Here is a 26,929-nt window from a genome sequence, read left to right on the forward strand (position 1 = left end):
ACAACGTATACAGAAATTCTCCTTATGAACCGGTAAAATAACCTACAAAAACTTATTATTAATCATAGTTAATTTAAAACGTTAAATTCAATTTCAGTTTGTCGAATGATCGTAGGTACATTTTAACAATGCGATGTAAATATGTAAATCCAGAAAAGGAATAGTTTTTATTTTTAACGCAAAGTTTACCAACAAACTCAACGCTTAGGAAATCATGTATCTCGCGTATCGGTTAAAAAATTGATAAACTCCTCAGAAACGTTACAATTTACGAATACATCGAAAGTAATCTAATTACGGTATCTTCTCCCATGCCGCTCGAATTATTCGAATGATTCGAAAGAAACGAAAACGATGCAACGATTCTCACGATGAATCTCGAAACGTTCGAGATGGACGCCGTGAAACGAAGTATCGCGAAAATATCAAGCAGCTTGCAAACGTTTGCTACAAACGGGAAACCAAATTGGCCTGCATTTTGCAGAACCAATTCGTGCCACCTCGTTTCCTCTCGATTTGCTTTCCATTTTCACCTAATCTCCGTGTCCTATTGAGCGTCGGTTTGTCCGATTTCAGGAATCTAGCACCGTGCCACCGCGGGACCACTTTTTCGGTCTCGTATCGCCATTCAAATCGCGAAACTAAGTTGCCAACTGTGTCACAGGAATTATGCAAACGATGAGAAACAAACGGGACGTTGTTGCGCCACGACCGTGACCAGGTTGCGAGTTAGAATGACCACGGCTGTTAAACGACGCACGCTATGCACGAAAAGTGAACGATCAAGTTGCTCGTGGTCATAATCGGTCATGCAAAAACGAATCTGTTTATTCGTGAAATTTCACCGACTTCGCGTGCGAGCTGCTAGCTTATCGCGCGAGATTTTTCGGCCTGTTATCCACCGTTCGACGCTCAAGTTCACGGCCGATAAGGGAACGTTTTCGTGCGAATTTCATACCCGAGCCGAGACCTCGATCCCTAAAATTGTCGCACCTGGATACGGATCTTATCTAACATCCGTAATATCCATCGGATAACCGAATCGAGCGAACGAAAATCATCGAACGTGAACCGTTAGAAAATACGTTCTTTCTTTTTTAATATCTTCTCTTACATTTACAAAACTCCAGAAATTAGTTTCAATGATACAAGTTTCAATTAATGTGTACTTACGGTAGATATTTTTCTCGAACCTTTTTTCCTACCAATTTACGAACCACCAGAAACAGCACTTTTATTCGGAACACGTTTCGATGACTTTTGTAATTTAAGAATTATATATATATATTGTTTCTTAATTCTTATTGTACGAAGGCAAATTTCACTATAGAAAAACATTCTTTTGATTTTTAGTTTTCTGTACCTAGCGATTTACGCGAATCCAGAGTACATGTGTTTACTGGTGGGACAGCGAACAGAAGTTCTTACAAAGTATACGAATGTGAAAGCCTAAACGTACTATATCGTAACGCTTGTAACGTAAATTATTAGTGTCGGTGCGAACCAAGGTAATAATTGCTCCAGAGCGACTTAACGAAAAGTGATTCTTCGTTTCGCTCCATTTCTCCTCGAGGAATTGAACTCGAATGAATATTAAAATACATCGATCGAGTTTAAATATAATTAACTTTAATATAAACGTTTGAAACGATTGAGGTTTGATTGATACAAATCTTACAGCGATACGTCTCGATACAGTGATTGTCGCTCGAGGATTCTGTTACGCTTTATATAGTAATTTAGTGACCAAAGGGTGCACCGATCAGCGATTACCAGTTTTCTGCAAGGAAAAGTGGCTGAATTCTAGGTTCTCCCCGGAACGAAAGGGTTAGAATTTTAAAATTGGACCGAATAGAACTATCGAAGCTACTAAGGTAAACTGCCCTCTTCTTCGTCGATTGTTTCGCTATTTCTACGTTTCTATGAACATTTGTGCCGTTACGACGTAACAATTAACAAGGCTGGACGAAAACGATGAATGAAATGCGTGAAAAATATAACACGATTGACCCGACTCACGGGCGAAATCTACACCCATTCGAAATCTCGAAGGAAATCTTAGCAAAAGGTAGCAATTAACGATACCGTGTTAGCAAACCGGATGAGGATCAGAGAGATCGCTGACATTGTAAACGTACGAAATATCCCGCACGAAAAATCGGACGTGAGAAAGCTATCGACGAGATGGGTGCCGCATTTGCTCACAGTGGAACAAAAACGAGACCGCACTCGTCCGTAATCGCTGCATCAAAACCGATCGAATTGCGTTACGAATTGCCTGTCGGCTCGTTCGCCCTACTCTCCGTATTTGGTCCCGTGCGATTTCATTTTGTTGCCAAACCTGAAAAAGAACAACTTGGCGGGAAGAGGTTCGCGTGGAACGAAGAGTTTACAACCGAAAGATAGGCCTGTTTTGCGGAGAAGCTGCATTTCGAACGGCTCGAAACAGTTGAAATTTCGCCAGACCGAGTGCATCGAGTTAAAAGGCTGCACTTTGAGTACGGTAGAGCGGCACGGTTGCGTTAAATACGCGGGAAAACGTGTATCACCGGTGTAAAGGAAGCTGCGAGAGCTACAACAAGTGACTCACCGTGAGGAGGTTTGGGCACGTAGAGGTTCAAATATAGGCAGTCTTCGCTCTGATTGGCCAGCATCGGCGCTAGCCTCTCGAGGTAGGCGCGTCTGGGCCGGGGCAGACTCGCATCCGATTCCGGTGGCTTTTGCGGGCACGCGGGTGGCATGGCGTCCGCCAGTTTGATGCCGCGCCACGGGGACGGTGTGACCGGGGGCATGTAACGCAACGCTCCGATCGGTGGGGTCGCGTACGGCACTCCGTAGTAGGTCTCGACGGACGTCGAGGATCTGGCCTCGATGCCGCGCAGAGTGCCGTACCTGGTTCGTACCGTCCTCGTGCTATACTTCTGACTACCAGCGAGAGCCTCCGCACCGCCGGGGCACCAATGTCCGCACAGAAGCGCAAGGAACGCGACGATCGTCGCCAGCCACTTTTTCGAGCTGTCTGCTCTCTTATCGCAACGTCGCCGTGCAACCCCTTCCGTCCACTCGGTTCTTCGCCTCCTTCCTCCTCCTCCCCATCCTCCTCCTCCTTCTTCTTCCGAGCAACCCCCTTCGCTCGTTCCCAACCGACAATCGCGCCTTTTTCTCGCGTCACGGACGTTGCACAACCTCCCTTCGTTCTCCGAGTCACGGTACCCCGATACGCGAACTTCGAACTCGTTCGAGGCGCGACGACGAGGCCCCCCGGCCCCGGTGTCCACCGTAGCGCCTCGCACAGCCTCGTCACACCGACGAGCATCGCGGATGATAGACGATCGACCGAAACTATTGTCCAACGAAGACAGACTTCCGATAGGGTCGAGAGGCGAGAGGTCTTTCCTCTTCCTCTTCCTCGGGGACGAGGAGGAGGACGTCCGCATCGCGTCACGCCGCCGCGGACTGACCCCTCCGGGCCCCGCATCTGTGGGGCCCTCCTGTTAAGGGACGACCCTCTTCCTTCCCTTCTCTACCCTCGGTCTCTGTGTACTTTCCCGCAACGACGTACGCTTCGTTCGTGATCTCTTCCTCTTCCTCTTCCGCCTCCGCCTCCGCGGAACTTGGCTCCCTCTCCGAGCACTTCTCGATCACCGTTCCCTCTTTCTGGAAACTTTCCACCGGGGTTTCCAGCTCCGCGAAACCACCCGTTTCCCTCGCTTCCACCACGTCGAACCTACCCACTCTCTGGTTCGTTCCCCGATACTCCTCCGTCCCTCTGAATAGCTGCCTGTCCTCCGCGTTCGGCTCCCGATGCGCGTACAACCCGTCGTTTCTCTGCCTGCGTCGTTGCGTTTCTCTCTCCGCGATCGTCGAACGATTCACCGTGAACTTGCAAAAACTCGCTGCCGGCGCGCTAATTGGCTGCAAGGCTCTCAGTTCCATCCTCGAGGACGTGCGGTGCCAACGAGCTCCCACGTTGCCCGGTAGTCGTCCTTCCCTGATGCTCTACCACTCGTCGTCTTCGTTGCGCCCCCGATGAACGACGAGCTCGGCTCGGCACAAACGATTGATTCCGAGGGAAGCATCGGCGACACCAGAGTACGACGATACGCAGCTTCCACCACCACCTCCGCCCTAACGCGTCAACGGATCTCGGTGACCGTTCTACCAGCTCGACGTGATACAGTTCCCTCGCGACCACACTGACCGGAAGAAACGATGATTCTTGCGGATCGAAGAGTAACGAGATAGCTACCGATCAATTCCTCGATGTTGCCTCCACCTTCCGAATCTCTTCGCTAACCGGTCTTCTTTCCGCGCTTCCCTTGCTCGCACTTCTCTGGAACAAAGGTAAACGACGCCGTTAGGGGGTTCGTCTTGCGTTTTGGTGAAATGTTGGATAGCGGCGGAAAATATCGAACCTTCCGGACCTGGTAGTATCGTAGATGGAAATGGTACTCTGAAGCCGATAATTGCCAGAGATTCGATACAGGACGAGTAAACGATGTTCTATGATCGTATGCCCTATGTATCGCAGTTTTCGAATTACGGTCGATCGAAGAAAATGTTCCGCTTTCCTTTCCTCTTTCGAAATCTTTATTTCGGAACGGTTTCAAATCTATCCTGTATTCAACGATCCACTGTACGGAGCTGAGAAGTTGACCTCTGAAAGAAACTGAGAATCGAACCTAGTCAAATGTTTCGATCGAAGCCCCGTAGCTTTAACAATAAATAAAAATTGCTCGACATTGTTCACGTTTGTCTGTAACACGGTGACTCTATATTCCCCTGAAGAGAAAATTCTGGTAATCGGGCTTCGAAAGATCAATTTCTTTTTCTTCGACGTTGTGAAGATTTTCTACGATCGTCCGTAACTCGAAAACTAAGGTACGTAGAACATATAGTTCATAGGACATTTTTTATTCGTTTCAGTATATTTGCTATCTGAAACGTAGATATGTATTTCTGAATTCAAAAGTGATTGAAAGGCAACAATCGCGTTAGTTTGATCTATCTTGAGGAACGCGCCTATAATTTTGGTCCAAAAGGTTCAACGAAGTGAAAAATGGTTTTGAAAAATATCGAGGATTTTTTTTTACGCGTAACACTAGGTTTTAACGGTATCGGGTGATCTAAACGGGAGTCGTAGAATTCAAGGCTATGTAGCGATCGCGTATGTGAAAAGAAAATATTTCACCACGAACATTTCGTATTTACAGCTATAAATCTCTTAACACGTTTGCACTGGCATGAGCCACCTGTGACTCAGACTGTAACTTGTTAAGTATTCGCACGTTTCTGATGGTCGGACTGTTACCGATGGACAACTCATAAACCATGACGACGATCGTACGAAAGATTTATGAATCTATACACCGATTTCTGGATTCGAATAGAATTCGAATAACGTTACAAATGTTCGAGTATCGACGTGACTTTATTTTTGTGTAATTCTCAGCATTGTGGAGATATTACGCTTGAAAATATTTTGCAGTTTAAGTACATCTATCGAACGTAAAATCGTTCTTAGAACGCGAGTACAAGATTTTCAAGTTTAAGAATTTTCAAACAAAAAGTATTAGTTCAACACAACTTCTCGACGATCGCTCGAGTAACAAAATCGAAAGTTATGGAAAGTCTGAATAAAATAAGCACAACTTATTCTTAAGCAGATTATAAAGCAATTAGAAAAAATCGAATGTATATTAAAATTGGTTACTTTTGTTGCAATAAATTCTAAGATTAAACAAATATCTACGCGTAATTTTTGAAATTTCGGGATATGTTTCAATCTTTGTTGCAAATTCGAATCGTTCGAGTAAACCTATTTCTTTGCAATAATTTTTACGTCTTTTTTTGAAAATTTTAATGTTCCAAAAGCGTTTATTTGGAAATTTTTAATAAATTCTCGCTACAAGATTCGTCAATCGTTTATAACTTTTCCGGAATTCTTTCTTTTTTAATTACGATACACATTGGCATTTCAAACATTGGTACGAAATCGTCCGATAAATTGAACGTGTTGAACAACGAATCTCGATTAAATTATCCGTCTATTCGTTCAGATTCGTTTTGTAGTTAAATGTTGGACGAACGCTTGTCTATCTTTGCGAGTACAAAGAGTGATATTACATATCACCTGATCTGTAAACTCGAGTAATATAGTAACCGCTCCTAGTCTAATTACACTGTCACTCAAACATTCGGAGCACTCTTTGATCTTTCTAGAAAGACAACTTTCTTATACGCGTATACTTATTACGTTAAAAATTGTACACTTTCGTATTAAAAAGACATTACTTAGATACCACATAAGATACAAGCTATACAACGTAAATATTCTTCGGAGAAACAACCAATTTATAAAATCCTCTTTCTCGGGGAAACACAAAATATATTAATGAAATATTAATTATTTTATCGAATATATTTCTTTTGGTGATTAATTATCCATCCAGTTGTTTCGAGTTCAATACCGCCTTGTGAACAAATGACAGCAGCCCTTCGTTATTAAGCGACAGTTAATATCGACAAATTCTCATCGAAAAAGTTTACGAAGAGTACACAATTTTACAGTGATAAAATATATAAATTCAAATGCAATTATGGTCTCGAATTACGTTCAAGAAATACCTAGATTAATACGAAAGGATAACACGAAGATTGAGAAGAGTTAAATCGCGACTCAAAAGCAACGCAATCCTATTTAATCCTACGAAGAAATATATTTATGAGGAAAAATAAAATTTTTACGGACGAAATACAAAATACCGGTATATTGCTGTTAATATATCGGTTGAAGAGTTAAATCGCGATTCAAAAGCAACGCAATCCTATTTCATCCTACGAAGAAATATATTGAAGAGAAAAAATGAAATTTTTGCGGACGAAATACAAAATACCGATATATTGTTGTTAATACAATTTATTATTACCGATGAATATACTCGTACGCGGTATTAAATATTTTACGACTCGCTTCTTCCGCATAATTCTTGTCGAATAAATTTATTACAACTCGAATCCGAATATTTTTCTAAAACCAACCATAAAAGGTATTTACAATGGTTCCTGTTTTCCATGCCCAAGGTTTACGAGACTCGTGACCAATACCGTCGTTAAACTGAAAATTATATGCATTTATAACGTATGGTTATCTCGAAAACATACAAAACGACTGCAGAATATATTTCACGAATTCACGTAACAATATAAATATTTCATTTCGTACGAGTGCATTTCTTTCAGGTGCGTTTAGCATGTGTTTTTCATATTCGCGTACACCATAAATGCATAAAATCCACAGCCTGTATGAAGTGTTTGTATACACTGAATTCGTAGACGTATCGATAACGCGAAATATGTAGTAGATACAGTATGCGTTTTTAAAAAGTTGCACAAAGATCGTATCGAGTCGACAAAAGTGAGAAAAATACCGATATGAATAAGTTGCTCGATAAGTTTTGTCGTTTGACAAGAAATGGAGCCATTAGGTTCGTCGTTTTATTTTTCTAAAGATAGTGCTACTATTTGACGAACGTGTGTGAAGTTTCACGAAGATTCGTCGATTCATTCGTATATTTACAGTTGTTCAAAGTTGAAGTGTCATAGTATTTCTTTGCAATGTAAAAAACGACGAAATTTATTGAACAACCTAAGTAATAGCGGTTTCGCTACAATTTCGTCTTCGGTATTTTTCGGTTCCACAAATGTCGATATTGCAATAAATGGTATGTTTGCAAAATCTAAGTAGAACTTTTCAAAATTCTGTTAAAAAACAAAACAACCGTTTCCAATCGCAATATTCCTTCGAGAGGATTACAACAAAACAATCCTCAACCACCGAGAACCAAAGGATCGTCGACGTAGTCGTTGCTCGATGAACCACGATCGCCCGAAGATGATTTTATTAGGGAAACTGGTTGCACCGGTTAACGTTTTATCGCGTTCAGTTTATAAATGAAACTTTGTCACAGCTGTGTAAAGTGCGTACAACGTATGGCGATCTCTATTGTCGAATATCCGCCAAGATACGAGGGTCCCACTACGCAAACGTTACGATGTTAAATACGTGTCTCGCATTTGCGATATTTCTCAAACGTTACAATACTACTACAAACATAACTTGGAGATATTTAAGAATCGGTTTCGATTCTGCGAGATAAAAGGAACAAAGAAGAGGTTCGAGTAAACAAGGAAGTCGAGATAGAATATTTAAGAATCGGTTTCGATCGCGCGAGTGTACCGATAAGAAAAAGACAAGGAAGAGATTCGAGTAAACACGAAAGTCTAAGATTGTCATCAGCGAATCTATGTAGAAAGATACTCTCTCACGCGAAACGATAAAAATTTTTCTTTCCAGTTCTAGACGAAGCTCCTGTCAACGAAAAATGAACGACATCGAAATAATTTCGAGTTTCGGGTTACGTCTCGCAAATACGAAACTCGACCGCGTGATAAAATAATAACGTTAATCCGTCCCCGAAAAGTCAACGGTTTGCTTTTGTTTCCGCAGACGTTCAGGCAGCTTTTTCAGTTCGGCGGGAATTACGTCGGACAACTCAATTTGTAACACGCTCCGTTTGGAGTCCACAAATGACACGAAACCCAATAATACCGGTCTGTGGCAATGTGAGAATTTCCAATTTCCAAGTTCTCGGGTCCGCTTTAAACGCAATCCTTTAGTTCGTCCTGTAACCCGAGCTCGGTTCGACAACTCTCTTCTCCAAAGGGAATCGAAGCGAGCGCAAATTACCAAACACCAGCTTCGTCGAAGGCAATTACGCTATGTACGTTTGTCTCGCTCCAATACGAAAACAATTAATATTGCCAATTCGTTAAACAGCACGTTGCGTACGAATGCACTGGTCGGTGCTTTGTAAACGTCCGAAGTTACACGAATGAGTAATTAAGTATAAATAGTGCGAGATCGGAGCGTAATGAATGTTTGATGCCGTTTGATTCGCAAAATCTAATATATCGTTGAAACAACGCGCGACCGTCGTTCGACGAACGAGGTTAGCCAAGGTACAACAACCATTAATTCGGGGAACATTTCCATCGGTGAGCCACGACTTTCGACCGTTTACTCGATACGATCTTTCCAGAGGGTGAGACGATCTATCGTCGCTCGATCGGCTTATTCGCGAAGACGAAAGCTCGTTCGAACGAGTTGGTAAACTTGCACCGATCGTTTCGATCCACTGACGTTGAACTATTTCCGCGAAATCTTCCGTGCAAACGTTCCTCTCCGTCGTATTTAAGACTGAAACTACCAAAGGAATCGTTCGACTCGTTTCGAATCTCTTCTTAAAGTTATACGGTTATCAACGGCGCTTCTGCCTGCAATATTCGGTAAGTATGCTCGAAATAGGAAATGAATTGTATTCGTAAATGAATTCGTCTTCCACTTTCGAAGATACATTTTATAGAAATAATGACACGTTCACTGCCGGTAGTTTCGGTGTTAAACCGCTCGAGTTAAATCCCTTTCGCCTAAGCGGACCGCGCGATAAACACAGATGACCGAACCTGGGCGATACCGACGCGTCAGATGCAATATTTGCCTTAGCGGTCTTTTTTCGCGTTTGCGGGTTGCGTGGCTCGTACAACGACGAGTACTCCGCGCGACGTCGATCGAGAGCAAGTGGATAATAAACAACGCCCATTAGAAAACGAACGATTGTCGCCAACGAACAACTGGTCGCCCGATAAAGCTCGCGAACGACCGGGTTCGCCGATAAAAATTTATACAGTTGATACACGATCTCTCCGGGGCGAGAAAAATTTAAAAGGGCCGTTTAAATTACGGACCGCGAACGAGAATTTACGCGGGTTGCGTCGAACAGCGTTGAACGACGACTCGGTCCAGCGACGTTTTACATTCCGTGCGTGTTGCGTCCGCGTACGGGTGGTAAGTGCGGAACTTTTCATCGAAAGATCCCAATTCCCAAGTTGGATCGAGCTGGGAACGTAAAAGGAACGAGTGGCTAACTACTTGCCGATTCGTCGCCCATCGGGAGGCTCGGATCGCGAAAGTTGGCCGGTGTCGGTGAGGCTTTGCAACTTCAAAAGAGGATCAAAGTGTCGCCGGATTACGTGTTAGATTCGTGACGATGAACATCCAGTTCGTCGTCCCCCGCCTACCCGGTCGGCCGACAATTCGGATATCGATAACTAGGCCATCGTCGAGACAGACGGTAACGGGTAGAACGAGCGAAACGGAGAAGAAGAGTCGCTCGCGGCGAAATTAAATTCCTAGCTCGCGCTAATTGCAGGGGACGAACAGAACGATTAATAATTCGCCGAGCCGAGCCGTCAAGCTCGAACTTCCACACCGCGATCGATCCTCCGAGGAATTATCGAGATACGGATACGACGATCGACTCGCGAGCGAACCCGCAAAAGACTTCGACGTATTCCTCGATCTACGTTTCGTATCGCGTATCACGAGGGTACGAACGAGTAATACCGCGAGAAAGATCGATCGCGTCGAACCAACGATCGGGGTTAAAGCGATCCAGAGATCGAGTCGCGAAAGTTGGAAAATCTTCCCGGGTTGTGTATCGGTGTTACACGTTGCGAGACCACGGTACGTCGAGTACCGCGTAATCGTAACGATAACTCTCGTAACGAGTTTCCGATCGTTGAACGAACGCGAAAATAGAACGAGTTAGGACCACTCGTCCGTTGAAATGCCTACGAAATACAACGAGGGGAAAGCAATTCGGCGAAACAATAGCGTTCCACGGGATGTTGGTTCCCCATCGCGAAACGGAACGAGGGAAAAGCCGGTAAAGTTACAGGAACCTTTTCAACCGTGATTAAACCGTAAGCTAACCGAAAGTTCTCCATCCAGCCACGTATTTGCATACCCGGGAACTTAAACGGCTTCAAGAAGGGGAACAAAGTTAACACTTCGTTAAGTAGTTTACTATTAAACCATAAGCTCGGGGAGGAGCAAGTTGTTAGCAATTTACGCGATTAGGCGACGATAATACGCCGCGGCAGAAATTTCGTCGTGAATCGTACCGCGGGACGAAAACAAACGGTCACGCGATCATCATCATCCATACACGTTCAGGCATTCACGATGTACCGTTTGCGAATATTTCGTCAAGGTCCACGAGGTCCTCTCGTTCGGATAGGACGCAAGGCCGGCTTCGTAGAGTCCCGCCGTGCCCGCACGCACATCCGTGAACACGTCGGTCGTTCGAACGACCGGTCCGGTCGGAGGTGTCCGTTATAGACCACGGCACATCGCGGCAACGAGATCCAATGAACCGACAGACCGCTGTCAAATCCACGTCCGGTCTAGTTCACACGGCACTCGTGCAGCTCGGCTCGCGATGTAACTCGTCCACCACTCCACCACCTGCACCCTCACCCACCACTACCCACGAGGTGTCTTCATCTCGCGGTCTCGGTTTCCTCTCTCGTTCGCGCTCGTTGTCGGTCTCGTTGATTATTACTTTTCTCGCGACGGTTCCCGACTCGCGGCCGCAACAATTCCAAACGTTCGTGGAATCGACGGGAACATCGATGACAACGAGATATACGATCGTCCCGCAATAGGAGAAGCGAGACTCGGTCCGCGTCTCGACCGAACCGTACGCCCGCCGACGTGAACCGCGCAACTGACCGCCCGAGCCGACCGAACCCGATCCGACGAGCAATCCCAGGGACGACTCGCACCCTCCGAGCGCGCGATCGGCTGTCTGTCCCGGGCTCCACTGACGGCCAGCCGCGCGACCTCCGTGGAGGTGGCGGTGCTGGTGCTGGTGCTGGTGCTGCTGGTGCTGCTACCGTCGGTGGTGGTGGAGCCGGTGGTGGTGGTGGCACCAGTGGAGGTGGAGGATGGTCCGGCACTCGAGGAAGCCGGGGCATCCACGGCGCCGACGCCTGGTTTCGTACCGACCACCAGTCCGGTCGATAACGCCACAGCAACCCCCGGGTCGTTCCGGCTCTCCTCCGCCTGTCTCTCCACGCTTTTCTCCCTCTTTCACCTTTCCATCGCTCTTCCGCTAGACTTTCTCCCTCTCTTCGTCCCCGGTTTCTCTTCCGCGTGCTTCTTCGCCCGAAACTCGTCCATACGTCCCTCGTCTTTCCTCGTCGATCTCACCGGCGTTCCCTACGGTTTCCTCGCGGTACCGTTTCCCTCGTCGTTCCTCCTCGTTTCACCGTCTCCACCTACGGCATCTCTTCCAGCTCGCGCAACCTCATCCTCCCCGATGCCGGCGTTGCCGCTACGCCTTCGCCTCTTTCGCGACGACCGCCGCACGAACGGGACCGAGGGAGATCGGCGAACACGACCAACGAGGATGGAAACAGAGACGGGAGACGTTCTCTTTGTCGAAGTTGGCAGCAACAGACAACCCTCTGGCTGGAAAGGGAGGGACGGTCCGCGACGCACGCCTTAGCTCCGTACGGCCGCAACGTCTGAGGCTGCCTCGCGATCAATTGCACTTTCAAAGCCGACCACCGTAAAGTCTGTGTGCCGTGCGCGATTGTTTTCGACCGCGTCGCACGGATAAATAGAGCTCGGGGATTAGTAAACATCGGAGAAACCGTTCGAGAGAAATTAACTGCGGGGAACACCGGCCAGGAGGACTCGTCGAATCCACTGATTGGAAAATCTTACAAATATACCGTTTCTTCTCGCGGGAAATATTTTCCAAGTATCGTTCGTCGTGTACTCGAATCTTCGAGGATGATTTTCGAGAAGCGGCTTTCGTTTCGCGGGAATGGTAATAAAAAGGAAAGAGACAGGGGAAGGTAAACGTGGAAATCGAAGACAGCCACCGCCAACGCACGCTTCCGCTTCGGCTTCGCGCAAAAAGACATTTCCTCCGCCTTCGTGGCTGTGTGCGCGTTCTTCGATTTATTTTCATCCCTTAATGAACGTATTGTTGAACGCGTTTACGACTTACGCGAGCGACCGAATAACAACGAAGACGATTAGTTTTTGTAACGATAAAGGAGGAGTTGGTAACACCGTGCAAGAACGTGACTTATAAATCGGCGTACGCCGAAAACGGTAACGAAAAGTACAACGTTTCGTTTCTTCTTGGTTAATTTATACTGGCTTGTTCGATAAGTTTTCTCGAGCGATAAAATTGTTCGATAAGTTTCGTCGTTCGATAAAATTTATTAAACGGTATAGTATTACGTTGCTCGATAAGTGTCATCGATCGGTAAAACTTATCGAACAGTGTTACATTGAACAACCAATTATATCGAATAACGTTACACTGTGGTTGAAGTAACGCGGGGCAGACGGTGGTTACGGTATTCCTTTCGCGGAATTCAAAAATGTATCGTACGTTGAACGTAATAACACATACATCGGCGTGTGTATGCATTTTCGTTCAATCCCCTCAAAAATAATAGAAATTCAAGGAACGAAGCAGAGGTATCCGTTTGTTTACGAGAAAAGGATGTGACAAGAGTCGTAAGGATGAACCCAGCGCCGCAACTTTACGCCCGCTGACGGTTCTGTTCAAAGTTTCTCACCTCCGTCGATCCTTTGTATTTCAACTCGTTATTTTTCATCCGTACTTTCGAACTATAAACATTGAAGAAAAAAAAGAAAAAACGCGAAGAAGATGAATCTATTTTTTCACCCGAGTCACGAAGCCAACCCCTTAACGGAAATTGAGTTAGCCTCGCTCGCGGTATCTCGGTCCGAGATGGGCAGCCGCGGTTGTAGCGGTGTTTGTTAAAGAATTATTGCGTTTATTAAAGAAGAAAAGATTGGACGAGGAGAAAGCACTCCTGTCGAGCCGGATAAATCGTTCCGCGAAGAACTACCAATTCCCGCGTTTCGTTTATGGAAAAAGTTACGAAACACACGCCCGGTCGATTTACAACATCGCTTCCTCCCCTTGGTGAAACGAAACCAACGATTGCGCAGTACCGGCCGCAAATCCGTTAACTGTGAACCACGAGCTACTCGATAGCGTCGGATAAATTATTAATATACCGAAGACTGGAATGTCTCCAGCGTTTGCAAACCTTTCCCACGAGTGAGCTGAAATTCTAACGAGAATTCTCGAGAGGTTAAATAATTATATCGCTGAGTCGCACGGAGACGCATACTGGACCAAATCCAGCCGTATCTTCTCGATTCCCGATCAAGGCTGAAACGCGAAAATTTGGAAGAAATGACAACATCGATAATTCGAAACTCACACCCCGGCTCGTACTCGATTCCTGGCCAGGGAGGGCGGTAAAAATCTATGGAATATTCAAATCGGCGTCACCGACCACGCCACCCGAAACACGAACGTGGCCGCGCGAGCGTGCCCGGAAATTGCCTCGTTGTCCCCGACGTCGCCGTTATTTACGGGTCTTAACGAGCGAAAGCTTACGCTTTCTCCTCTTGTCGGGCCAGGGAGTCGGGTACAAGCAACCCTTCTACGCTCTCGTCGCGCGCTTCTTCTCTACGTTCTTTTCGAACCGAGCAACTTTTCATCCGAGGGAAACTACCGGGTAATCGAAACAGTTTCGACAGAGGACACACCCACAATTGTTACGCGTTAGGATGTAATTGTTCTGCGATACCGCAGAATTGTTTCACGTTCGGGGTTTGGTTTTAAAACAGCGCTAAAATTGTATACGAAATTATACGCGAGAAACGAATCGTCGTATCTCTTTGGAGCAAGTTCGCAACAGCTGTTCATCGCCATCGTTCATCGACACGCTAGGTTAGAGAGCGTACGTCGATTTGCAAACCACATTTTTATAATATTGTTTTGATTTTGGTTAAACTCGAACCAGTGGATTTAGAATGCGGTCACTCGATACCGGAGATGAGCAAAATGTCGAAAATATCGGTTCCTCGAATATATTGTAGAGATTCTCGAAAATTTCGGGAATCTAAATAAACGATAGATACATGCTACATGTACATCTATACGTCTATCGCTTATTTAAGTTCCCGAAATTTTCAAGAATACCAATATACTCGAGATTCTCGAATATTTCCGAGAACCCGACAATTTTTCCGATTCGCGAGACTCTCGTGTGGCGGGAACACGTGTATAGATTTTCGAGGAGTCGTCTCGATTTTGAAAGAAATTCTCATCTTGCCTCGACGCGAAATTTTCGAGACATTCTCTTTCCAGAACATTCTCGCACACCATTACTCGGCTACGCATTATTTTTCAAGGACGGAAACTATCGACGTTAATCCTGCGAAGGATTAAAGTCCTAAAAGTTGCTGCGTCGTCGTAAAATTTCTGCGCTTCCGGTTACCACGTGCACTTGGAAAGTCACGGTCGAGTAGATCGTCCGGTCAAGGACTTTAAGGGGTAAAGCTACTCGTCCCGCGTTCGCTCCTGGTCGAAGGTTCGGCGGCCCATTGTCGCGAGCCCAAACGCCCCCACCCGTCCCACGGAAGATACTCCAAGACCGTCTGACACCAAAAGAGAGGGGGTAAAAGTGAACGGTCTTTGTTGGCGGGGATGTGTCCTTGACCGGACAATCCACACGACCGCGACTTTACCTCGTCCGCAATAGCAATCGACGTATCGTAAATCCAGGATCGTAGGTTAAGGCCTCGTCGAATGTGTAAACCTGGGCCCAACTTCCTGCGCCCCGCCACGTACCGACCACTTCGATACACAGAGACAACTTGGCGGGGAGTTGAAAACTGTCGAAAGATCGTAAATATCGATTCCTCTGGACAGAACTTCTTTAATATACACACAACACCGAATATATAGAGAACGTACACGGTTTGTCGCCAAAATATCATCGAACTGTGTAGGAATAAAAAGAAACTGTCGGTGATATCTATACGAAACTTCTGTCATCGAGAAATGCATCCTTTTCTGCTGTTCGGTTAAAGTTTCGTGACAGTTGAATCATTAGAAGCCACGTTGTAGAACGCAGAGTGAGAATCGTTTTCGTATATCGATCGAAAATTGAGCTTCGAGCAAACGACCGATACCAAATTTTGTTTCAAACTTGATAAAAGCTTCACCAAAACTCATCTATTGTTACGGAAAGTATACGGTGATAACTTTTTATCGCGTGCTCAAATTTATCAGTGGTATAAACGATTTGAGGCGGGTCGAAGAAATATTAAGGACATTATAACGACAAATATTCCAAAAAGAAAATAAGCAATCGGCCAAAATCTTCGGTACGATTATTGGAAAACGAGGTGGGCTTATCGGAAGCGTTTATTGAAACAAATTCGCCATATTCGTCCTCAATATTGTGAACCTGGCAGTTGGGCTCTGTTGCGCGATAATGCACCAGTTCACTGTACGGTGTCTGTAACTGCTTTTTTAGCACAAAAACAAATTACTGTGTCGCACTGTTCGCCATGTTCGTCGGATTTAGCACCGTGTGATTATTTTTTATTTTCACGACTTGAAAGTGACCATGAAAGGACGTTGACATTCCAGGCATTCGTAGCACCGTGACGAGTATTCCCAAAGACATTCCATAAAAAGGTATAGAACAATCATTTAATACATTATTTAACCGTGTAAATCGTTGTATCACTGCAGAAGGAATGTATTTCGAATAAAATAAACAATTTGAATAAAACTGAGACTCTTTCTCAAAAATCGTACATGTTGTGATACTTTTAACAAGTTCAGTTATTTTCAGACAAATTGTGTACAAAGTGTGAATTATGAATACAGAACTACGACGCTAAATTTTCAAACTCTACGAACTTTGCACTCTCAGTACTGTAAGAACACCGTGGATATATTATTAAATATAGAACTTTGGATGATTATTCTCTTTTTTTTACAAACATTCGGTTCATTGTCATCGTGCCGGCGAACAAGAATACCATTTACCAAATATTCCACTCGAGGAACTCGAATGGACCTCTTTACACATTTCTTCTTCTTGCATCTATCTCGTCTCTGGTAGTAAATGAACGTTTACTCTATTTGTATCTCCGCGTGTATGGAATAAAAAAATTAAATATTGTACTACATACTTGGCATCGTGACGCGTATACTAGTTTCGATCAATGGGTGTACGTTGACTGGATAAGTACCCTTTGTCCGTGTATCGGAGCATTTTTAAAACGAACGTTCAATCTTGTGTAATTCAAGGTTGCTCGTTCGATGCATTTAAGCTCGGTTCGAAAGCTGCGGAAGCGTACAGCGAAGTATGCGTACGTTGGAGAAGTTGCCCTAAGTGAACGTATAGTGCACAGAAATGATTTTAAAAATGTATTCTATTTCACCTATTTTTGGGGCTGAGCTATCGTATGCAAAATAAAATGAATAAAACAGTGATTGAAGCGAGGGTGGCTAGATATTTTTTGCTTTTAAAGACACGGAATTTAAATAAAAACGGTATTAACAAACTTGTATTCTCGTTTGGAAAAGGTTGTAGATTGCGAAGGTGCTTATTTTAATGAATAAAACATGTGTATAGTTCCTCGAGTATTTTATTTTCGGTACATAAAGCCGTATAAACCTTTTTTGGTTACGCGATATACACTCCATTCTGAATCGATAAACGAGGAAATGGAGTACGAACGAACGCGAGCGTGAATGAAGATATTCTGTTCTGCAAAGCGTCGAATAATTTCGGTACTCGGATAAATAACGAGATAATGACCTCGGATAAATGACCTTCGTGGAGTGATCGTTCGCGTATTTTGATCAAAATGTAATGATTATCGTGTTGCATTGCTAATATAATATTCCGAATATTGGAATTGATTTTCACGTTGTACAGGGCGATTTAAAACTAAAGGAATCGAATAATTTACGGACATATGACACGCACAATTTTATACGGAAAATTGACAATTTCGCGATTACAAACATTGATATTTGTCTTTAAGGAGATGAAACGAGTGCATTGCCAACCTAAATCAAAGAATAAATTCGAGAAAAAGTAATAAAATCGAGAAAATGTAGCTATTAATATATACTTTTGCTCTCGCACGAGAGTAATAAATTGAAACGTTTAGACATTGAAATGAAAATAAATACGAAATTTAATATAGTGCTCTTACCGTGTACTTTATATGCTACTCTTTGAACGATGAAGTAAATTCGTTAAAAAATTGTTTTAAAATATACCACAGAAGTAATAAAGACTTTATTAATACTAAATTTTATATTTATTCGGCATACAAAGATACTGCAAGTTTATTAAACAAGCTTTTCAAGCATAATACGGAAATGTCGAAAAGAAGTTCACTAAATTGCAGTTGAAAAATCAATTATTTTTTTATACATTCTCTTGAAATTTAATGTCTTGCACTTAGATATTTGAGATTTAATTTTATAATTACAGTTTTTGCTGCACCTCGCCCCTTACGCACTTACATTCCTTAGTTATGCTTCATCAGTATATATACATATTTTGTATATATTTCTATTTATTTTTATATATTCAAATGCATCGTACTTCCACACATACCCAATAAAGACATTTTATCATGATAATAATAATCATGATAAAAATAATAATAATGATAACGATAACAATAATAATATTGGTAAAATTTTCAATTAAAATACCGTTTTTCTTGTTATTTGAATTATTTTTTTACAACAGAGAATGGAACCCATTTTACGGACCTGAAGTGATACGTTAGGCTTATGGAACTGTTAGTATATGATGCATTATTTGGAATACGCCAAAACTTGAAAGCTACATTTATTATTTAAAATTATTACAAAGTGACGTTCGTATATTGTAGAATAAAAATATGTGAAATTTGTTTTAATCAAGATGCTCGAAACGTGTGTAAACTTGACACAGAGTAAATAATTGGATATTAATTATTACTATTCGCATGAAAGCATGTATGTTATAAGAAACATACATAAAACTACTGCAAATATTTTAATAATATCGTAGGTGTATCAGTTTCGACACTGAAAAAGTTTGAAATGTAATTATCCCTCCTTAATAGAGAGCAAAGTTGAAAACTCACTTTCATCGACATTATCGTATTAATCCTCAATTTCTTTTATCTCGTCATTTCGATTCTCGTTGCATAAAAACTACTTGCAATGAATTTAACTCGACAGAATCAAGGTGTATGCAAATTTCCCTCTGTCACGCATCGATAAATCGAGTTTTTTCCACTTAATACACTTCCAACTTTTTTATATTTCATTAGAAACGTACCTCACGCGAATTTCCCATGTTACCGTCGATTGATGTTCCCTCTCCTCCAATTTATTTTATTTCTTATTGCGGCAATTCCTTGCTACAACTATATTACGCGTGTCCCTTTCTCGATTACTTCAATTTATTTTATCACCAACGAAATTGTATTCTTTCTACTAAACACTTTAATTTCACAAGTCATTTAGCGCTTATCCATTCCTGTCTCCAATATCTCATTTACTGCTTTAAATAACATTATACATCAGAGCCGAGCAACACATAACGAAGCTAATGATGTAACGAAACCTGCACGATTGAATTTTGCGTAATCAATGATCATGACTAACGAATCACCGAAATAATTAAAGCGAATATTATCATTGAGTACAATTGGCTTATTAATCTTTAATTGCGAAATTATTATATTTTCGATTATATCTCTGTGATTACAAGTTACCGATTAATGATTACAAATTATAAATATCATTTTACAATTAATGATCAATCTCGGTGGAAATTGTTCGATTATTATTTTTTAACATGATTGCTTCGTTAATCGATTACAGAAACAATGACCAAATGCTCAATTACTGTTCAACTCCATTACCCAGCCTCTTTATTCATTGTTTATAAACGAGAACTATTATACATTAATCAAATTGATTCATTCCTCGAAATTACTTGATCTCCAATCTACACGGTTCTACTATTTACGAAACTATTATTAATATTATGATTTTTTACATCCAACACTGATACCGTTTCTCTCAAAACTGACATCCAATATTCATTTAAAAATACTCCATTGTTGATCCAACGTTTTCTTATATTTTCTCAATTTTTGTTCAAGCAGTTACCTGTACCATTTGTACGAATACGAATTTTTACAAACGGATTCTATTTTACAATTGATCGACGAGTACAAATTGGAAACTTATATTTATTTTCAAAAACAAAATGTTTGCCTCCTCTATTTGGGTAACACAATCCGTTTCGAATTCAGTTTGCCAGTGGACTCGTCGATAAAAAAATTTCTCCACATCGATTTCGTTCCACTCCATTGTTAGTTAACCGATATTCGTTTCTCGTATCGTTTCTCTCGTATGTCATTTAACCACGAATGATGCTACTTTTTATATTTATATTTGCACGTCTCGACTCGTAAAGGAGTGATATTTTTCCACAATATCGCGGAACGATCACGATACCTCTGACTTATTTATTATCGTTTATGTGCATCCGGGAGCCGATTTCGCTCATCCCCTTTAAATTACATTTCTATTTACCTACTTACATTCGATTCCCAGCGTTCCCATTAAATTCGACTTCGATTTGCAGCCGTTCCTCTATCGTGGTGTCAGACATTTTTTAGACTCGTCGTTCAGTTTCCAATTAACTTCTATATGACACAAATGAAATCCCACACACGTGCTTTCAATATCGACATTTTCCGCGAGTATAATTTACACGGTTCTCTTAATTGTCGAACCGTTAATTGATATTCTTGTCCCGTCACGTTTTTTCCACTAATTAGATCAACGACTCTAATTCTCTCTCCCCTATGAACGAATGTTTTTACACCGATTATTCTATTCCCGTTTTTCTCTCGCGAACGAATACATCGAGTTTTTCATTTATTGGACACCTCTTTCTCATCTCACCGAATTCCACCGAAATGGGCCTAAATTGCTATGTGTATTACACGTGGGCGGGAAAAATGAATTCCCCGAACGCGTCACGTGTTCGAATCTCGTTTCTGAATAGTTTTTTTCTTTATTCGAGTACGTTACAAGTGGAATTATTTCGGCTCACTGATACTACACAAATGTTCGGGCATAAATGGACTTTCAACGTTTAATAAATTAAAATTTCACCTCTGAAAGTATTCTAATCGATAACTTCCAACGTAACCCGTGAAAGTTATTTATCGATGTATCTCTAAAATCGTACGTGCAACGAATAGACATTTGAAATAAATATTTGTTTTGAAACGAGCTAACTGGACGTGTAAATTTACGCATTGTTTCGTTTAAACGAAACAAAGGGTGGCTTTCCCTAACCCCCCTGGGATGTCCACTTGCGATGCCTTGCACATCGCGTGAAAAGCCCCCTGGGAACCCTACAAAACCAAACAAGAACGTTGACGCTGTCCCTAACAGTTTTCGAAAAGAGAGCTATTAACGCTTTATGTGGACCACCCTATATGTATACATACATAATTCAATGATTTTTATCCTTTATACCCAAAGTGCTTTAGAAGTACATAGGTGGCCAAACTTTGGTAACGTATTCTACTATCCCTGAAAAATGAAAGAGAATCGTATAAACGTAAGTCTAAGAACTCTTTATTTTCAAAATACGAACACTTCTTATTTGCATCGAAGTAATTGTAAAAATATTTAAAACTTATAGAAATTGCTGAAAATAATTTCCTTCTGCAACAACACACGCTACGTATCAACGTTTCAAAGATCCTCGAAAACATTAAAAAATTTCTAGCAAACTCCCAATTTTGTTACAGATAATAATAATTCGAGTTACTAGTATTATCAGACTGTCGTTTGTATTATTATAAATTAAACTTTTCGACTACCCCAATAAAAATCCTACAATGTTATAGCAAGAATATGTATAGCCTATGCAATTGGTCCTTCTGTATCGATCCATCGATTTGTATAATTGTTGCTAATATTCAACTAATATGAACTGAAGCTCCATCGTGCACGAACCACATTCGAGTAGATTTTGCCAGATTTTCTACTCAATACACATTTGTAACGATACAGTTCTGTAATATATTTTCTAAAATACACTTTTGTAATATACCTCGTAATAATGTAAAAAGTTCATCTTTAATAAATTATGTGTAATTTCTATCGTTGAGTGTAGACGGAAGAAAAATTGGTCTAATAAAAAAGTCTCCAATAATTCCAGCCCACGCAACGCCATCTCAACTATGAAGCATTTAGACAGACACTGATATACTGCGACACAAACCGTCTTCAATGTCAGGACGACTTACTCGACCAAAATATTTACTCCTAATACAAAAAATGTTGACAATGCTCGTAATTATACGCGTGACAGTCGTTCGTGTAAAATTTTCAGGCGAACAAAGTGTCTTTGTACGTTGAAAGGGAAACGTTCTCGAACCTATGTTTGCACGATCTTTTTTTCTTTATCCTTGGGAAGAGTGAAATACGATACGAAAGTTTGGCCACTTATTTTCGAAGCACCCTCTACGTATGAAACGCGTGTGAATTGAAGAAAGTCTGAAAATAATTTATGTAGGATTGCGTCCCCCGACCGAAAAAGAAAAGGAGCTTTCAGCATCAGGATAAAAGCAGTTCGGCGGTGGCTCATTGGAAAAGCGGCCGGTCGTCAATCCTGGGGTCACGAGTTCGAATCCCCATCCACACACACACACACAAAAAACCACCCACAGTCCGTCTGCCCTTCTTTTTCCCCGATTCCTGCATTTGGTGTCAGAAGTGGGGACACCAGCGACCACACGAAAGCAACGAGCGACAGAGTTAGTTGACAGCGCACGAGAAGTGGTGTGTGTGTGGGTGTGGTTGGTGGTTGTCCATGGTTTATAGGTTTTTATACTACTCTACTACTTACTACTATGCACACTCTCCAAGAAGAAGTTTATCTCGATGTTTTTCCCACACGCTAATTGGGTGTACACCATAATTCGGTCTTCACGATAATTGAGTATACGCACCTCTTCGAGTATACGAATTTATTTCGAATTTGGTTTTATACAACATTCGGAACAATTTTTATATCAAAATTGATTTAAACACTATTTTTATACGCAGTAACATTTTAAATTAAAATAATTTCGTCCTTAACCGATTAAGGAGAACACGGTAGCACTTAGCAAGAGGAACGTGAACAGATTCATATATCACATATAATACACAATATAATTGCGATCCAGTAATACATTCTGACTTAACAGGACACAATTATTTCTTCCAGAACAATATTCCATTCGTAAAAAGAAATGTGGACAATGTCGAGTAATTTTTCCTTAGTTACAAGCCTCGCGAAAGCTGACTGAAATATCAAACCCAACATGGCACAGAATTCTTTCTAAGATTGATATTTCTTTCTCTCTACGATACTTGTGTCCTGGAAGTACCGATCGCTAACCAACAATTTTTAATTGGTCAGCCGACGACTCCTCAAACAGTATCTATTCCTGCTTGACAAGTTCATCGTCGGTGACCTAATGCCACAAATCGATAAAGCTCAATTTCGTGCATCGAACTTTCAGTAAGAGTCTATCTACCGATCTTGTTTTTCGAAAGTAAATACAGAAGGATTCTGCCAATCGAAAAAGAAAGAAGAGAAAAATATAAACAGCTTCTTCTTCTGAACGTCGACTCGTATCCATTGAGCCAAACAAACAAATACTCGGCGGAGGGGTATAGAGCGGAGAATTTTAAAAATCTCTTGGCCTTTAAGCCGTACAGCTCGGCTTTAAAGTCGGTCGATCGATTCCCGTCGCAGTTAATTAGATCCCCTCAATCCTGGCCAATCCAAGAGAATGCGGATCCTTCTCTCGCAGACAAATAGATCGAATTTTCCAACCGACACAGGGGCAACCGTAACTTATGAAGCAACTAAGCGGGGTTAAAAAAAGAGAAGAACAGGAGAAATTGGTTGTTCCTTGTTTGCCCGCTAAGGAAGCGCCCCGTTAATTAAGCATGTGTTTCCGGAACCCAGATATCGCAAGAGAGACTCAGGGGAAGGAATAAGTCGCTAGAACAAGTCTGTTTAATTTACATTTCATTAGCTTAACACTAATCACGTTCGAGTGTGTCTCTTTTCGAACGAACGCACGAAATTTGTCCAAAACATTGTTCCTTCGAGGAAACAGGAAAGTACGTTGAACGGAATAAAAATATTGATGAACAATCGACTTCATTACTAGTCAGTATTCCGTATCGTGTAAATTGACGACTGTCAAGTATAGCCAGTTCTGCGTAGTAGTATTATTATCGTGAAAAACACAATTGATGTGTGCAAAAACTAATTTCTCTCGCTAACAGCACTCATTGTCAAATGCATTCTTTATACAGTAGTTTCTCACAGTGTATATACTTCGAATTTATGAATTAATGGAATTTACTGTACTTTCCTTTCCCATTTTTGCATAATTATTATTTTTCCGTTTGTTCGAAAAAGTATCCACGCATCGCTAATAATAATAATAAATATGTAAATGAATAAAGACATACTACATAGCTGGACAACCTATAAGACACTGCTTTAGAACGATCGATGAACAGACATTAATTTATTGCACAGTTTTTTTTCATAGCTCTCCTAATTGAATCCAATGCTACAGATAATACATATCAATTTCGATTACAATTAGTCGTTAAAATGACGAATAAAAAATAAAAATCGTGCACGATAAATTAATCGATATCATGAGGAATCACTTACCGTTCAGTAGATAGTATAGACTCGTAACTGCTATTGGTTCAATCTTCAAAATAACTGTGAAATATCCTGACAGATGGGAAAGTTGCGTTTAAAATACCGGCCGAGTAAAATGTAAGAAAAAAGATATTCTCCATTATAAATCTCACACGAAGGTTTCAACGGTATTCGATAGAAAAAGGATAGATTTTCAATGGTTTACTTTTACGTGACACCCAACACGTGACGATGTCGTCGAAACAACGAACGAAACACGACTGATCTGTCTCGAGGGTTGCGAAACTTCCATCAATCTGTACGCACAAGTAGCAACAAGAATGAACACATTTTGTACAAAATCGAGCACGTAAATGCTAAGAAGGACAAATAAGCTTCGAAACTGTATAACTTTCAAGTGTCAACATTTTGACAATTCTACTTGAACGTTATCTTATGATTACATTATGGAAAAACTTTCGGAACTACGCGACGAAGATGCGCGCGCATTTGGCGCCAAAGAAAGATGGCGGCGCGCGTCGTCACATTTCTACTCGATCTAATGTAGTAGGTACTACGATCGTTACGAAATAAGATAAAAATTTAACCGTAAGAAATATATTCTCTAGATTAATTGAAAGTAATGTAGATTAATTTTCAATAATAATCAATACTTTGATAAGGTACTTCTTGAAATCAGTAATGATCCAATATTTCTTTACAAACTAACAACATATGTAACGTAAAACGCTTCTTAAAATAAAAGTACACCGTACGTTCAACTCGACTCTTTAACAATCAAATTAATTCTATATAATGTTATTAACAAATAGTATTACACTAATAATTTACTATATCGTATTAATTATTATTGTGACTAACGTGAAATCGATAGCGGAACAAACCATCTAATTAATATTTCTGAAACCTCATGGCGTAAAACACGAAAGATCGATAGATCTGATCAAAGAATCCGATCGAACCACGAGTGGAGTGCAGATACACTTCTCAAGAGTAAACGTGGACTCGCAGGATCCGATTTAACGAAATCGCGATCTATTCTCCGTTCGTTCCGATAAGACCGTGTTTGAACGGAAAACACGGTAAGCGCAAAATCAATATCTCGTGGGTCCAGTGCTCCTTTGAACCACTCTATGTGACGTGAAGTTCAAACTCTTCTAGCCAGAAGAGGAAAATAGTCGCTTTTGCTTCTTAACCGCTCGGATTTAAGTTTTTGAAGGAGATCCTATTTAAACGCAATAAAAATATTCGACCTTAGATACGGTAGTACACTTAAATAAGGATTTTTTAAATATTGTACCTAATTATCTTGGAAATACGTAAATTCGTAAACCGAACGTCAAGCGATCCTTGAAAACAAGTGAAATCGAAACAGTATTTTAAATTATCTAAATTAAATTTTATTAAATAATTGCTTTTCAACTAAGGCGAAGAATATGAAAAAAGTGACTGAAAATACATACTTCTCGTAAAACTCTCCCAACATAAAGATACATACCTCGTGATTGCATTTTATAAAATTAAAAATTGTTCGTAAAACGCAATTCAAATGAAGCAAAATAACTTAGGAAACGACCGTGATGTCAGAATTTATATTTCATTTTAGCAGATGTATACTTCGTAATTTTTAGAACTGTTTCAAATATTGTCGACAAAAATTGACAATAACGAAACTATTTTTTTTTTTTTTTTTTTTTTTGAAGTTTTAACATTTCTCGGTTATCTCTAAAAAAGTTATTACTAATCTACAATTCAAATTTACGATAACAGAACTCGTTTCTTGGATGTTGCTTCCGTAAACTACAATAGGTGTTTCTTTTATCAATTATTATCTTGGAGAAAAGATATTTTCATACCGTATTGAAAACGCGCAATAGTAAATAAATTCTTTTCAAATGCGACACTCGACTAAATTACAACGGAAACTACATCGTCAACCAATATCTCCTAAAATTAGTTTTCAAGAAGCCCCGTAGCCATAATCAAAGTGCACAGAATGCAAACTAATTTCATCGCATCGGGGAAAGGTTTGAAAGTGGAATTTGCCAGAATAGAGCAGAGAGTACACCTATACGTTCATTCAACGAAGTGCATATTTCACGTTACGGACAGCAGGTCTGATTCGAATGGTAAATGGTCAAAGTCGACCAGCATAGATCGAGATTTATTTCTAACCCGGTGCATTCGCTCGTCCATCCAGGATTCAATACGTCAACCGGAGGAGTCGAGGACGTACCTTAACAAAAATAAAAGAAACGATAAAATATGGACACTATCGGGAACATGATTTGATGGAAATAATGTACTAAACGGAAGTATCTGAAATTCACGATTTCTATTATTTGCACGCTCTATTGAATCACAAGAT

The 26,929-nt window shown here is 41.3% G+C and overlaps 2 protein-coding genes across 4 annotated transcripts in view; both read right to left on the reverse strand.

Annotated features, from left to right (window-relative positions):
* The window catches only part of LOC143151851 (neuroligin-1), a 93,939-nt gene extending 91,017 nt beyond the window's left edge, over positions 1–2,922 (reverse strand). Inside the window, exon 1 of the mRNA XM_076321306.1 lies at positions 2,591–2,922. Coding sequence (XP_076177421.1) covers positions 2,591–2,792 — 202 coding nt within the window. The 5' untranslated portion in view covers positions 2,793–2,922. The remainder of the gene's footprint in view (positions 1–2,590) is intronic.
* A 513-nt stretch (positions 2,923–3,435) lies between these two features.
* LOC143151853 (uncharacterized) lies at positions 3,436–24,871 on the reverse strand. 3 transcript variants are annotated; one of them, XM_076321309.1, is made up of 2 exons: positions 24,568–24,871; positions 3,436–4,333 (listed from the first exon to the last, which is right to left on the reverse strand). In XM_076321309.1, the coding sequence occupies exon 2, from the start codon at positions 3,934–3,936 to the stop codon at positions 3,442–3,444; it is 495 nt and encodes a 164-aa protein (XP_076177424.1). In that variant the 5' UTR covers positions 3,937–4,333; positions 24,568–24,871; the 3' UTR covers positions 3,436–3,441. The 3 variants fall into 3 exon arrangements, with proteins under 3 accessions (XP_076177424.1, XP_076177425.1, XP_076177423.1); XM_076321310.1 differs by lacking the exon at positions 24,568–24,871 and adding an exon at positions 11,093–11,745 and having other exon boundaries at positions 3,436–4,328; XM_076321308.1 differs by lacking the exon at positions 24,568–24,871 and adding an exon at positions 11,093–11,745.
* Between the last annotated feature and the right edge of the window lie 2,058 nt (positions 24,872–26,929).

Source organism: Ptiloglossa arizonensis, chromosome 10, assembly GCF_051014685.1.
Source record: "Ptiloglossa arizonensis isolate GNS036 chromosome 10, iyPtiAriz1_principal, whole genome shotgun sequence".
Classification (NCBI taxonomy): domain Eukaryota; kingdom Metazoa; phylum Arthropoda; class Insecta; order Hymenoptera; family Colletidae; genus Ptiloglossa; species Ptiloglossa arizonensis.

Bases quoted from the DNA above. Each gene is read 5' to 3' on its own strand.
- LOC143151853 (XM_076321309.1), bottom strand. From the start codon at position 3,936: ATGGAACTGAGAGCCTTGCAGCCAATTAGCGCGCCGGCAGCGAGTTTT.